This window comes from Palaemon carinicauda, chromosome 6 (genome assembly GCF_036898095.1).
Source record: "Palaemon carinicauda isolate YSFRI2023 chromosome 6, ASM3689809v2, whole genome shotgun sequence".
Lineage (NCBI taxonomy): Eukaryota > Metazoa > Arthropoda > Malacostraca > Decapoda > Palaemonidae > Palaemon > Palaemon carinicauda.
The window spans coordinates 90,511,750-90,526,457 of record NC_090730.1 but is presented as its reverse complement, the minus strand read 5'-3'; the positions used below and the strand labels follow the sequence as shown (position 1 = coordinate 90,526,457).

Genomic DNA, 14,708 nt, shown 5'->3' with positions numbered 1-14,708 from the left:
CACCTGTATAGATAGAACAGTCTATGATGTTTTCCTAAACACAATACTCAACATTATATACCTTAAAAGTCTATCATGTACACCCTTCACTAAAAGTCCCAATTAGTGCACTGTTCTTCGCAGTAATCAAGCGGCAGGTTTTATAACACTGCCTGCCGCTACCACATGAAATTCTATTTCTTGTAATTGCTTCGCGTAGTGCTTGAAGAAAACTCTGGAGAACTTCCAACCAGTGTAAGCACGCAGGCTTTCAAACGACATTGTCTGAAAGAAATTCAGAGACGAGGCAACTTCTCTCGGATCATGACCTGCGGGTGTACTGTCTGGATCCGCTCTGCGTATAAAATAGGTGATTTTCGCCCTTATCTGTTTCAAGGATAACGTTGAACCAGAAGTCTCTCCCCTGAAAAGCTAACCTCCCTTCAAGTCTGAAGTTCTATGAAGATAGACCTTTAAGCAATCCACTGGGCAGAGGAATGCTTCTTCCCTCAGAGGGCAGATTCTCCAGGGACCCCAACTCTTAGTGGGCAGCTCGTTCTTGGCGAGAAATGACGGGTCCGGAAAGAGGTTCAGTTCTCCGTTGTCTGTGAACTGAATGTGGCCATCATCCTTCGAGAGGGCCACTATTTCGCTAACTCTGGCTCCTGAGGCTAGTGCAAATAAGAATATCACCTTTTGAGTCAACTCTTTCAGCGAGCAATCTTCATTGTTCAGGGTTGAGTTAAGTGAAGAACTTTATCCAAAGACCATAAAATGGGCTTTGGAGGAGCTGCAGGCCGAAGTTTAGCGCAGGCTTTAGGAATCTTGTTGAAGATTTCATTAGAGAAGTCTACCTGGAAGGCGTATAGTATTGGTCTGGCTAGGGCGGATTTACATGAAGTAATCGTATAAGCTGCTAAACCTTGTTCATGCAGATGGATGAAGAAGGACAAGCAGAAATCCGTAGATATCTCCTCGGGATTCTTCACCTTGACAAAGGCCACCCATTTCTTCCAGGAAGACTCATATTGTCTTCTTGTTGACTTTGACTTGTATTCTTCTAAGAAGTTAATATTGTCTCTAGAAATCCCAAACCGTTTCTTGACCGCTAGGCCGAGAAAATCATGAGATGAAGGTTCTGGGTTTTCTCTGATGAAGCTGAGACAGTCAATTTCTGCACTTGCTGAGTCAGAACTGGTTCCGGCAACGGGATCAGCTTCAGGCGTAGTTCCGTTATCAGAGGGAACCAAACGCTGTTGGGCCACTTGTGGGCCACTATTGCTGCTGTCCCCCGAAAGGATCTCAGTTTGTCGAGAACTTTCAGCAGAAGGTTGGTTGGAGGGAACAGGTAGATCTTAGACCACCTGTTCCAATCTATGGACATTGCGTCTGTCGCTTCCGCTAGAGGATCCTCGTACGGGGCTACATACCGGGGTAGCTTCTTGTTATCGCTCGTTGCGAAGAGGTCTATCTGCAGTCCTGGAACTTTGCGCAAAATGAAAGAGAATGATCTTGCGTCTAGAGACCATTCGGACACTATCGGGTTGACCCTGGATAGAGCGTCTGCCATCACATTGCGGAACCCTTGAAGGTGGACTGCTGACAAGTGCCATCTCTTCTTCTGGGCTAGACGAAGGATGGCCAATATTACTTGATTAATGTGAGGCGATCTCGAGCCTTGTCGATTCAGGCATCTCATTACTACTTCGCTGTCTAGAACCAAACGGATGTGGATTGAGCAGCGAAGTTTCAGCTTTTTCAGAGATAGAAAAACTGCCATGGCTTCCAGAAAATTGATGTGGAAGGACTTGAAGAGGGGAGACCAGGTTCCTTGGACTTTCCGATGATGAGAATGACCTCCCCACCCCTCCTTCGAGGCATCCGTATGAACGGTGACTGCTGGAGGAGGTGTTTTCAAGGGTACTTTGTTTCTTAGGTTCTTGGCCTTCGACCATGGCTTGAGTAGTGATCGCAGACGATTTGGTATCTGATTTTGTAGATCTCTTCGAGCGTTTGATGCGTATTTTCTCCAAACTCCTGATGCATCTTTTAATTGTGCTCTCAATACTGGATCTGTCACTGAGGCAAACTGGAGGGACCCCAACACTCTCCTGTTGCCTTCTTGATATCCTATCGGATTGAAGGAGTCTTTTGACAGATCCTGCTATCTCTTTCCTCTTCTTTGATGGAATGGAAAGGCAGTGTGACTGTAGGTCCCAGTGGACACCCAGCCACTGGAACTTTTGAGCTGGAGAAAGCCGAGACTTTTCAAGTTGATCTTGAATCCTTAAGTGTTCCAGGAACTGGATCACCTCCTTGGAGGCTTGCATGCATTCTTCCTCGGATGCTGCTCACACCAGCCAATCATCCAGGTAGGCTACCACCTGGATTCCTTTCAGGCGTAGTTGATGAATGACTGCATTCGCAAGCTTTGTGAATACCCTTGGGGCTATGTTTAGGCCGAAGGGCATGGCTCTGAAAACGTACTTTCTTTTCTGTAGTTTGAACCCTAGGTAGGGGGAAACTTGACGGTTGATTGGAACATGCCAGTATACATTCATGTCTATAGAGACTGTGAATGCCCGTTTGGGCAAAAGGGTCCTTATGTGCTGAAGCGTCAACATTCTGAACTTGTGGTTCACTATGAACTTGTTGAGTGATGATAAGTCCAGAATGACTCTGAGCTTTTCCGAATCCTTCTTCGGAACACAAAATAGCTTTCCTTGAAATCTAATGGACTTTGCCTTCCGTTTAACTCTTTTGTTCAAGAGTTCCTGAACATATTCTTCCAGTACGGGGGTTGAGTGTTGGAAGAATTGAGGGAAGTTGGGTGGAGTTGAGCTCCAACTCCACCCTAGTCCTTTCTTGATTAGGCTGTGGGCCCAGGGATCGAAGGTCCAACGATCCCGGAAGTGGAGAAGTCTCCCTCCTAGAGGCAGCATCTCACTTGGAGTGCTGGTTGGAGGACTTGCCTCCTTGGCCACATCCACCTTTGTTGCCCCTACCTCTGAAGGGGCGTCTAGAGGATCCTCGAAAGGAACCTCGAGACTTCGGCTTAAAGGTAATTGATTGCCTTTCAAATACTGGGGTGAACACGGGCGACTGGGTCGCCAGCGTTTGGGGCACCAGTTTAAAGGTGGTGGTTGGTTGTGCCACCGTCTGGGGCATCGTGGCCATGGGAAGCTGTTGCTGTCGCTTTGGCCGAGAGGGCACTCTCGGTCGTTTTGACTTGTTCTTCGGCTGGGGATCCCTCATCTGCGGAAGATTTCCCTTTAGAGGACAAGCCCCATTTGGAGAGGAGATTCCTATTCTCCAAAGCGGCTTTATCTACGACCTCTTTGACCACTTCACTTGGGAAGAGGTCTTTTCCCCAGATATTGGAAGCTATCAGCTTCTTTGGTTCGTGCTTCACTGTAGCAGAAGTGAACACAAACTCCCTACAAGCCCTTCTGGCTTTAATAAAATTGTATAAATCCTTGGTGACTGTTGCCAAATGAGATTTGGCAAAGACCATGTACATATCTGGGGTGTCTGGGATGCTTGCCATAGTCTCTAAGCCAGTCTGCAGAGACATGGAAGCAGCGAGACGTTCCTTAGTCTCCTGTTCCCTGCGCAGGAGAAACTCTGACAGCTTCGGGAGATCTTCGTTGAACTGCCGTCCAGCGATATCTGCCTCTAGCTTCCCAACTGTGAAGGTGTTATGGACATCCTTCCAATCCTTATCATCTGAAAGGAAGGCGAGAGAAAATGGTCTACACTCTTCAAGTGTAGGGCAAGGTTTCCCTGCCTCAACTGCCTTAAACCCCTTGTCCATAAAGGGGAAGGCACGTTCAGAGTCAGCAATAAAGGATGGGTGCTTTTTGCTTAGAGCCGGCACCTTGGAACTAGTAAAGGCCCTCTCTTTCAAGGTGGCTGTATATAAGGCCTGTACCTTAGATAGATCAAGGACAATCGTCTCCTTCGGCTCTGTTTCCTCCTTGGATGCTGGTTCCGTCCTCAGACGGACATAGCAATCCAGATAGGCCCCTTTACTAGGCCAAAATTCGATTTCCTCTACTGGAACTGTTCCCAGTTTCTCTGAGAGGAAGATCTTCCCCCCCAACATAGGCATATGCTCTGCGTACCTCCATGGGTTAACGTCAGAGAAGGCGGGGAGGTCCTTAATGTTTAACTTCTTCGGGGCTAAACATGACGCAACTAGCTGATGAATCTCCGTCCGGAAAGATGCTTCTTTCTCAGACGATTTCTTCTGAATGTCCTGCACCATGGACAGTAGCGAGTGTAGCGTACTTGTAATGGAATCCAACTGGGGTGCGGTGGAAGAAGTCGAAGGCGTTGGTTAAGTCGCCGCTGCAGACAAAACCGAAATCGTTTCGGTTATCTTGACTCCAGTCTCAGGAGGTATCTCATCCTCCTGCTCCAGTTCATCCACTAGGAGATTGTTCTCAGTCTCCTCCGAGACAACAGACATGTTGTCCTCTAATTGGATGCTCTGAAAGGCATCCGAAACGTCAAGTTCTACCGGAATCTGAACTAAGGGGATCTCAGGTTGAGCCTGGGGAACAATTGCATCCGCAGATGCATTAGGGAAGAGACAATCCCTCTTCCTCTCATTAGGAAGGTATGGGCCAGAGGTGTTCTTCTGAAAGCCCCTGACCCATTTTTGCAGTGTGTCCCTTGCTGCATCCCTAGACTTTAGATCATCAAAAGCCTCTTTAATCAGTTTGCCACAAACGGTACATACCTGTGGGTCCCAGTACTTGAGCGCCCCTTAGGTGACTGCGCAGCGAGCATGGGCCCTGCACATGCCATGTCAGTAGAAGCTCTACCTACGGACCCTGCAAAAGTTGTTCCCGCACACAGGATGCTCCTTCTGTAAAGAAAGAAAAGCTATAAGTATTCGGTGAAATTCTCAGATTTCAGCATACATATTTTAATTAATATTAGCTTGGATAGAGTAAGCTAGAAAGTAGGAAAGATACCTAAATGTGTTTCCTGTCCAGCCCATTGCTATGACCTCCTCCAATATTGAACTAAAGATTCATAATGAATTCAAGGGGAAGACAATATCCTTGGATATAAGGTGTCTTCTTAACACAATCTTCCATGTTCAATATAGGGGATTAAATTAATGGATAATAACCATTAATTGGTAGGGAGAATCAATCCCTAAAAGTGATGGTCTCACAATTGGCTGCCAATGAACCACTTGTAAGTTGGAAAACTTTTGGGCTACAGCAATGACTGGCGGCGGCATGTCGCCAGTATTGCCGGGCTTTCCGGACCCGCCGGCGTATGCCGGGCCCGCCGGACTTCCCGGCATATGCCGGGCCTGCCGGCATATGCTGGCCCTTCCGGCATATGCCGGCCTAGCCGACATATGCCGGGCCTAATCTGGGCTATTTGAAACAGATACTGTCTTCAAAATAGTGGGTGGCAGGTCGGCAGTTGCCGCTCTGCCCGCCGGCAGCCGAGGGATCCCTCTATCAAATAGGATCCAGCAGCAACTATATAAATTTTGGGTGGCCGGCTGCCGGTCATATTATGTTCATTGTCGTTGGGTTGTCGATCAGCGACACCCACGGCAAGTGGCGGCAGAGTAACTCCCGGCCGACAGACACCCAACATGGCCAACGACAGCTACTAGCTGCCGGCGCCGGCCCAGTATATGGAAAGGCAGAGAGAAAGAGAGGATGGGGGATGGCAAAGGCTCAGCCTTGCTGGCCTACATCTCGAAAGAGGGTGCAAGTGGAAGGGGGAATTATATTCGGGCTTCCACTCAACCATATCCCATTCATATGGGGTATGGAAGGTAGTTCAAGGGAGGACTGGAGAGCACACTCAATGAAATGAGGGTACCTGCCGGCAGCAGACAGGGAACCTCAGGCCAATTCTATAGATTACCCGTAGGGTCAAATGTAGAACAATGGCCAGAAGGGTGATGGTTCATCCAACACAAAAGAGACAGCGGGGAAGGGGTAAAAGTACTATAAGTAAGGTAAAACCCTAGAGCATTACCTAACTTGAAGGATTCTGATCTCATAAAGTAACCTCAAGTAGGAGAAATCATTTCCCCGGGTTAGGTTAGTAAGTGAGACAGCGGTCATAGGACACAATCTCACTAGAGAACAGAATCTCGTACCAGAGATCTTTAGTAAGGAAGAAATCATTTCTTCATACTAAGATCTACTAGTACAGGACTGTCTGCCAGACCGAGGAAGGAGGAAATTGATATACAAGAACCTCCAGTATGGCCTAGGGAGACCTAGCCTCCTGAACGGCAACCTAACCTGACTTGGGAAGCCATTTCACCAAGACAATAGGATGCCTAACACAGACTTTACTCTTTCTCAGCTCAAAACCGTGTCAGTGGTTAAGAGAAAGAGACGAAACACCCCAGTAAATTTTGCCAGAACACAGTTTGCAGCAAAGTTAACTGAGGGTAGCCTAAGCTGATCAGAGGGAAGGGGAATTGCTCTTAAATCTCGTTAGAGATAGTATCGACTTAAAAGGTATAGGAGGTGTCAGTCTCCCCTTAAAAGACAATACAAGAGTAATGAGGGACATTTAAGAAAGTATACTAAAGCCCCTAGGCTATTAAGTCTAGGAGCATAGAGAATCGATCACCGAAACTCTCTTGTATACTATCTTGGAAGAGGAAAATGTTATGCAGTAATATCTTGATTGTATAAAATATTGCCCGAGCTTCAATAAAACTTACCAGGAAGGTTATATCATGCATGAAGTGTGTAGGTGCCTAGGCTAGGAAGCCTAGCACTCGTGAGGCTCGATCATAAATAGCCAAAACCACGACAACAATGACAGAATATAAAATTCCCTAGCTAAATATCTAAATAGCTAAAGTTATTAAAGTGAAATAATGCCGGGAAATCGTTCTTGCTAACTAAATGAACAAGAAGAACGAGTGCGTCCACGACGCCATCCAGCTGGCAACAGCTCTTGTTACGTTAATTACGATCTCAATCGAAGAGTAAAACTGGCAAAAGCTTACATTTACACAATCCAAAGATATTACTTAACTTTCCAGAAGCTGACGAAGCTGGTGAAGGCATCATAGCGATGAAATACTTCCAAAATAGCGAGAGATAACACGGGATAACACCGGTCAGCAAAGCTACAAACGAAAGAATAGCTTGGTGGTGCCTCGCGGTGGCGATTCGGCGCACTATTTACAGTACAGTAGGAGTGTCGAGAGCATCGCCTCTTTGACAACTCGACTATATTCTTGCCACTTTTCCCTCTCGAAGCGAAAACGCTATTGGGGGTGTAGATAGCTATGAGACGTGTCAAGAATACGTCCTCTGATATACGCGATATCCCTTTTTAAATTTTAAGGGATATTCGCTGCAGGAGTTAGAATTCTGGATACCTTCGGTAAATTCTCTGGGATATATCACTGTAGTCAAATATACCTAGGAAGCTACTAATGAAGGAACTTCCATCAGGACGATATGGCCTGAGCCCAAAAAAGACATTATATTTAAACATTTTAACAGAAAAATGATATTTTGATTACAAAATAAATTTTTGAATATACTTACCCGGTGAATATATAATAGCTGACGTCTCCGACGGCTCGACAGATTCCCAAAAACTCGCGAGCGATCGCCATGAAGGTTGCGGGTGTGCCCACCAGCGCCGACTATCGATCAGATACCGCATATACATGTAAACAGCCTCAGTTCTTCTCTTTCCGCTGGGTCTCTATCGGGGAGGAAGGGGGGGCCTTTAATTTATATATTCACCGGGTAAGTATATTCAAAAATTTATTTTATAATCAAAATATCATTTTTAAATATTAAACTTAGCCGGTGAATATATAATAGCTGATTCACACCCATGGTGGTGGGTAGAGACCAGTATTAAAACAATAAAGGCGTATATGCTTAGAGTTTTTGACAGTTATATTATATCTCTGACAGGCAAGGTATATCAAACGACTTAGGCCAAGGACGAGAAGGCAGTTCATTTTTGGCCAAGAAACCAAGCTGAAGTGAACATGTGGCTTTATCTATAGAAAAGCCGATGTTCCTACTGAAGGCATGGATCTCAGTGACCCTTTTAGCCGAAGCCAAGCACACTAAGAAAAGCGTCTTGAGGGTGAGATCCTTCAAGGAGGCTGAATGTAATGGCTCAAACCTGTCGGACATTAGGAACCTTAGGACCACGTCTAAGTTCCATCCAGGAGTTGCCATACGACGCTCCTTAGAGGTCTCGAAGGACTTAAGGAGATCTTGGAGATCTTTATTATTGGACAGATCTAAGCCTCTATGTCTGAACACAGAAGCCAACATGCTCCTGTAGCCTTTAATAGTGGGATCAGAGAGGGAGCGAACATTTCTCAGATACAGGAGAAAGTCTGCAATTTGGGCTACAGAGGTACTGGAAGAGGAAATGGATGATGACTAGCACCAGTCTCTAAAGACTTCCCACTTCGACTGGTAGACCTTGATGGTAGATGCTCTCCTAGCTCTCGCAATCGCTCTGGCTGCCTCCTTCGAAAATCCTCGAGCTCTTGAGAGTCTTTCGATATTCTGAAGGCAGTCAGACGAAGCGCGGGGAGGCTTTGATGAAGACTCCTTACGTGGGGCTGCCGTAAGAGATCCATCCTTAAAGGTAGACTCCTTCGAACGTCTACCAGCCATTGAAGTACCTCTGTGAACCACTCTCTCGCAGGCCAGAGTGGAGCAACCAATGTCAACCTGGTCCCTTCGTGAGAGGTGAACTTCTGCAGCACCTTGTTTAGGATCTTGAAAGGTGGAAAGGCATAAACGTCCAGGTGAGACCAGCCCAGCAGGAAAGCGTCTATGTGGGCTGCCTCTGGATCTGGAACTGGAAAGCAGTAAGTCGAGAGCCTCTTTGTCAGAGAAGTCGCAAAAAGATCTATGGTGGGTTGACCCCATGTCATCCATAGCTTCTCGCACACAGTCTTATGCTACGTCCACTCCATGGAGATGACTTGTCCTCTTCTGCTGAGGCCGTCCGCCAAGACATTCATTTTCCTTGCACAAATCTCGCCAAAGGAGAGATGTTACTTGCCTTAAATGGAGTTCCTTCTGATCCGTGGATCAAAGACCCGAGCATTCCAGACTGTCCATTAGAGCTCCCTAATCCCAAATCCGATGCATCTGAAAACAACACATGGTTTGGGTTCTTGATCACAAGAGAAAGCCCTTCTCGAAGTCTGATGTTGCTGTCCCACCAAGTCAGACATGTCTAGACTGAGTTGGAGATTGGGAAAGAGATACTCTTTAAGCCCTTCTCCTTGTTCCAATGGTTTAGGTGAAATTGGAGAGGGCATAGGTTGAGTCTCCCCAGAGAGATAAACTACTCCAGCGATGAAAGAGTTCCCACGAGGCTAGTTCAAACTCTTACAGAGCAACTGTTTTTCTCTTGCAAGTGAAGGACTTTTAACAGAGCTTGTTCCATTCTTGCGGGAGACGAAAAGGCCCGAAAAATCAGACACTGTATCTCCATTCCCAAATAAAGAATAGTCTGGGATGGGGTACTGTAAGTTACGACTTCTCTACGTTCACTATGAGACCTAGCTCCTTGGTTAGGTCTAATGTCCATTAGAGGCTCTCCAGACAGCGATATAATGACGACGCCCTGATTAGCCAGTCGTCAAAATAAAGGGAGGCTCTGAATCCTCAAAAAATGTAGAAAGCTTGCTACATTTTGCAAGGGCCTTGTAAAAACAAGAGGAGCAGGAATGAGGTCGAAGTACAGTGCTCGACATTGGTACATTACTTCCCCGTCCACAAACCTCAGATGTTGTTGAAAGTTTGGATGAATCGGGATGTGGAAGTATGCATCCTGAAGGTCGAGAGAGACCATCCAGTCGCCTTCCCTTACTGCTGCCAAGACAGATTTGGTAGTCTTCATCGTGAAGTTTGTTTTAACAATGAACACATTGAGCGCACTTCCATCTTAAGAACTCCTGCAGAGAACGTGGCTGCCAGATCATTGGAGCCATCCCTGATAGCCTTGTTCCTGCAGAGAACGTGGCTGTCAGATCATTGGAGCCATCCCTGATAGCCTTGTTCATGCATGACATAATTGTACAGCAAAACTTCAAACGCTCGAAAAACTCCTAACAGGAGATGGTCTAGCTCTGAAGCCGACCATAAAATCTTGGAGCGTCTCATGGCCAGACGACGGGGAGAGTCTATGAGGCTTGAGCAGTTTCCCTGGGCAGAGGCAGGAACTCCCAAGCCGAGAACTTCTCCCGTGTCATACCAGACGCTCGCTCTATAAGCCAGTTTAAAAGGAGGGAAAGCAAAGGCTGTCTCCCCCAAACTCCTCCTGGTGATCAACCAGTCGCCTAGCAAACGTAAAGCTCTCTTAGATGAGCGAGAGAGCACTAGCTTAGAAAACAACGGCTTCGAAGTAGCTAGGCCTAGTGTAAACTCTGACGAAGGCGAACGAGGAGCAGCAGTTACAAAATGGTCCGGACAAAGATCCTTAAAAATCAGCATGATTTTTTTAAAGTCCATAGATGGCTGAGCAGCTTTAGGCCCCTCTCCGTCTGACAAAGTCCCCAAAGGAATATCAGTAGGAGGTGGAACAGCAACTTCCTCATCTGAAAGAACCTCGTCCGACAATTGCCTAGTCTCATGCCTGCCGCGGTGGCAATGCTTGACAGGCTAAGTCCACACGCAAAGGAGCAGCAGTAGCAGTCAAGGAAGCGACGTCACGTCGCTGCTGAAAGGACTGACCAGCAACAACAACAGGAGTTGATGGACGCTCGACGTCAAGTCGAGACTGCCTTGACTGCCTAGACTGAGCAGTCAAAACAACCCTTGACTGCGGTGCTTGACGCTCAACGTCAAAACAAGGCAACTGAGCTGGTTGGCGAACGTCCTGAACGTCAACACGAGACTGCGGCAGCGGCTGAACGTCAACACGAGGCTGCAGCAGCGGCTGAAAGTCAACACGGGACTGCAGCGAGTGAGGATCCAAGTCACGTGACTGACGTGACAAACTACCGACATCACGTTTCATAACGTCAAAAGGACGAGTAAAAGCTCGTTTGGGCGGCTGACGGCCAGTCTCTCGATCAGCATAACGGCGAGGATCATCGTGAACCTGCTCAACGGTATACTCCTCCACAAGGGAGGCAAGCTTAGTCTGCATATCCTGCAGGACAACCCATTTAGGATCAACGGGAGTCGGGACGGGTCGAGACGATGGTAACGTCTGTGTTGGCAAAACATTGCCTTTACTGAGACTCTCGGAGCCCGTGTTAAGCTTATGTTTAATCGGCGAAACAGTCTTCCGACGACTGTAAAGGGTCAGAGCTGTCCCAATGGCCACAGCCAGGACGCTGGACCTGTCCTGAAGGGACTGACTTTCGCTTCAAGGGTCTAGAAACCTTGTCGCCAAGGTTTCTTTTGTGAAAAGTCTTCGGATGACGAGGAGAACACAGTCTCACCCGTCTTATGGTGAGGGCGATCTTGCGAGAAACGTCCGATACCAAAGAGGGAACGTCTGTACGTTGGTTAAAGCCTCTCGTGCCCTTAAGTCCTACGACATTACTTCTCCCTGGTGCATGGGAGCCTGAAAGAGGTCTCGGACTAGGGGAGCGACAAGCACGAACAGACGAACCCTCGGTCGCAACACTAAATACACTTTGCGCACTTATCACTTTATCACTACGATTTTCTGTTTTTTTTTTTTTTTTTCTGCAATTACTTCACTAATATCGTATTTTTCAATAATTTCACATTAGGCATGAATAAAACTGATTTCTACCTGAAGCACGCAATTTTCCCTTACATCAAAAGGTTATAATTGCGAAATGAGTCGTATAATGTGAGCACATTAGTACAAAATGAAACACACATGCAAAAATCAGTAAACATATATATTGAATAAAACGGAAATATATAAAGTTAAAAAGGATCAGTGACTGGGGAGGAGACTAAACACTAGTTCACTAAAGACTACGTTTTCAATCTCTAACCGTACAGTGCCTTGGGACGAGAATAAAAACTAAAAACGTTTTATCCTCTCTCCCCGTACAGAGACTTGGGACGAGAGTAAAAAACTGAATCGAGAACAACGTTACTCGCTCCCAAACTCCTTACTTGGGACGAGAATAAAGATCGGATCGTTCTCTCTTTCTCTCTCTCTCTCTCCGTCTCTCTTTCTCTCTCTCTCTTGTCACACACAAGAGAATGCCCACTCACCCTTCGTCAATAAACAGGTTATTTGACCAAAGGAAAAAACTGAAAGGACTAAGAAATTGAAAAATTAACAAGTTCCTTTAAATTAGTATTAAAACACTTCAGTTTGAAAGAAGAATGAACAAAACGTCAAAATCGATTTACTCTTTCTGCAAAGTGAAACCGTGATTCTCTCTTTCTCTATCGTAACGATAGAGCGCAAACTGCGTAGCATAAATAAACCAAACGTTAGTTCATCTTTGAAAAAAAAGAAACAGCACGAAGACTATTCAAAGAATATATTTCTTAAAATATTTTCTAAAAAATATTCATTTCATAACTCTTACAGAGCAAATGATTTAACTTAACGAAAATAAAAGTTGAATGGGCTCAACGTTGTTTAACTTCGGTTTCCAAGTTAGGACCGCCTACATCTCGGACTAGGGGAGGAATAGGTAAAGGCCGCATATAAACAAAACATAAAATTTATCTTGATGTTTAGTATAAATGGAAAGCTAATCGAAGAGGCCTAATAAAGGCGGGTGAGATATAAAATATATAGAGGAAAATCTATAATTATCAACAATAATTTATGACGTGATAAAATAATTACTAAAAGCCTTAAACACACTTCCGTACACTGAGGGAAGGGTCGGCCATCTTTACTCTATGGAAAAACCAGAGATAAAAAAAAAGCAAGGGCAAAACACTTTTCCTCTTCTTTCAAAAGCATTTCTTTTGAAGATAGTATTGAATAATCCAACACGGCGAAAGCTATAAAACCAAAACCAAGTACTTCACCAATTCGGTAGAAAACTTGAGGTCATAAAGCGAGTGGAATCAACTTGTCGATGGAACCGACAGAGAAGAACTGAGGCTGTTTACATGTATATGCGGTATCTGACCGATAGTCGGCGCTGGTGGGCACACCCGCAACCTTCATGGCGATCGCTCGCGAGTTTTTGGGATTCTGTCGAGCCGTCGGAGACGTCAGCTATTATATATTCACCGGCTAAGTTTAATATTTAAAATATATGTTTACCTATAGAAAATAACGTGGTTTAACCAATTTTGACCTATATTTCATCCGTAATAACAGCAACCAGTTCGGCTACTTAAAGTTAGTTGAATTGGTTGTTCTGTTGGTTTTCGGTTGAAATTCGGTCAAATCACGTTATTTACTACAGGAAAATATATATTTTCTGTTCGAAATGAGAATTTGTAATACAGTAAAACTTTACCAAAAAATACGGGGTGTATGTATGATAGCGGCCATCTGTGTATATTATTATGTCTAACTTAGAATACAGCAGTGTAATGGGGGATGCAGGGGAGTGTTAGCCCGCCCGTTAGGTATGCAAGGACACGGCTTGTAAGTGAGGTTAGGGGGGGGGAGTTTAGATTAGTTGATGCCCATTTTTAATCACTACGTGAGGAACTGGCCGCTGATATACAAAGTCTCTAAATATACTTCAAATCTTAATCGATCGATAAGTAAGCTATTATGCCTCAGCTCCCCTTAAACATAGAGGGAAAACGCCAAGATGGCCATCAATCGTCCATGTCTGAACGAAAATTCCAGTTAGGCTAGAAATTAAAGTATCATATGTTAACTTTTGATACCTGCGAATAAGCTCATCTTATCTAATTCCACATACGACTATCCTACCTTAGGCTAACAGAAATAAACCAATGGATTCAAGTTAGCTTACCTTTTCTAAGATTGCTTCTCTCGCCTCTCGCTCCCATTGTCGCTTCTTTTCCTTTTCTCTGGCACTTTCAAACTCGATAAAAGACATATCCAATTGTAATTTCAACCAATCTAACTCAAATGTGATATATCAGTCGGATTAAAATGACCATAACATTCGAGACAACTTTACAGCTCGGGTATGGATAAACGTTCAAGCTGAGCTCTGTAACGGTACCTCAGTCCTTAGGTGATCGTGCCCTGGTTCCTAACCAAAAATGAGTGGTAAGTTATGGAAGTGTTATAATACCTTCATGGTGTTTTTAGTTTTAGATTTATTGGATTTGGGCTACATGGCCATTCAGCACCCATGTGGACCTATGGTAAAACATATAGAGGTATAATACAATACAGTTACGCTGAGGTAAAGTTAAGAGATTGTAGAGGAAGATGAAAGAAAGTAAGCAAGAACGAGTTATAAACTAGAATGAGAAGCAAGGGCAGCTAAGGGCAAAGGGAAATTTTCCAAAGCCCCTTAAGTAATGCCTACTATACACCTCGTGAGATGCAGTGACGGCACTATATGTAGGCTACCTCCCTACTGAATTTTCGTTTTGGGTTACTACATTTCTTATATCTGTATTTTGTACTTTCCTCCACATACAGTTGAGACATATTAGATTCTTTTCAATAGCATCTTCACTAACTATATTTTATTTTTAGGGCCATTTACCTGGTCCTGTCACACACGGGAAAGCCATGCGCCCTACAAGACATACGGTATTAGTTTGTTTGCCGTGTACATTCTCAAGTATCGATAGTATCTTATAGAGTAATCCGCATTCATTGTT

General features: G+C 45.1%; 1 protein-coding gene across 1 annotated transcript in view; it reads right to left on the bottom strand.

The window, feature by feature from the left end:
• LOC137643144 (CWF19-like protein 2) overlaps positions 1-14,390 on the bottom strand; it is a 210,608-nt gene extending 196,218 nt beyond the window's left edge. The window contains exon 1 of the mRNA XM_068375995.1: positions 13,880-14,390. Coding sequence (XP_068232096.1) covers positions 13,880-13,966 — 87 coding nt within the window. The 5' untranslated portion in view covers positions 13,967-14,390. The remainder of the gene's footprint in view (positions 1-13,879) is intronic.
• Positions 14,391-14,708: the final 318 nt, after the last annotated feature.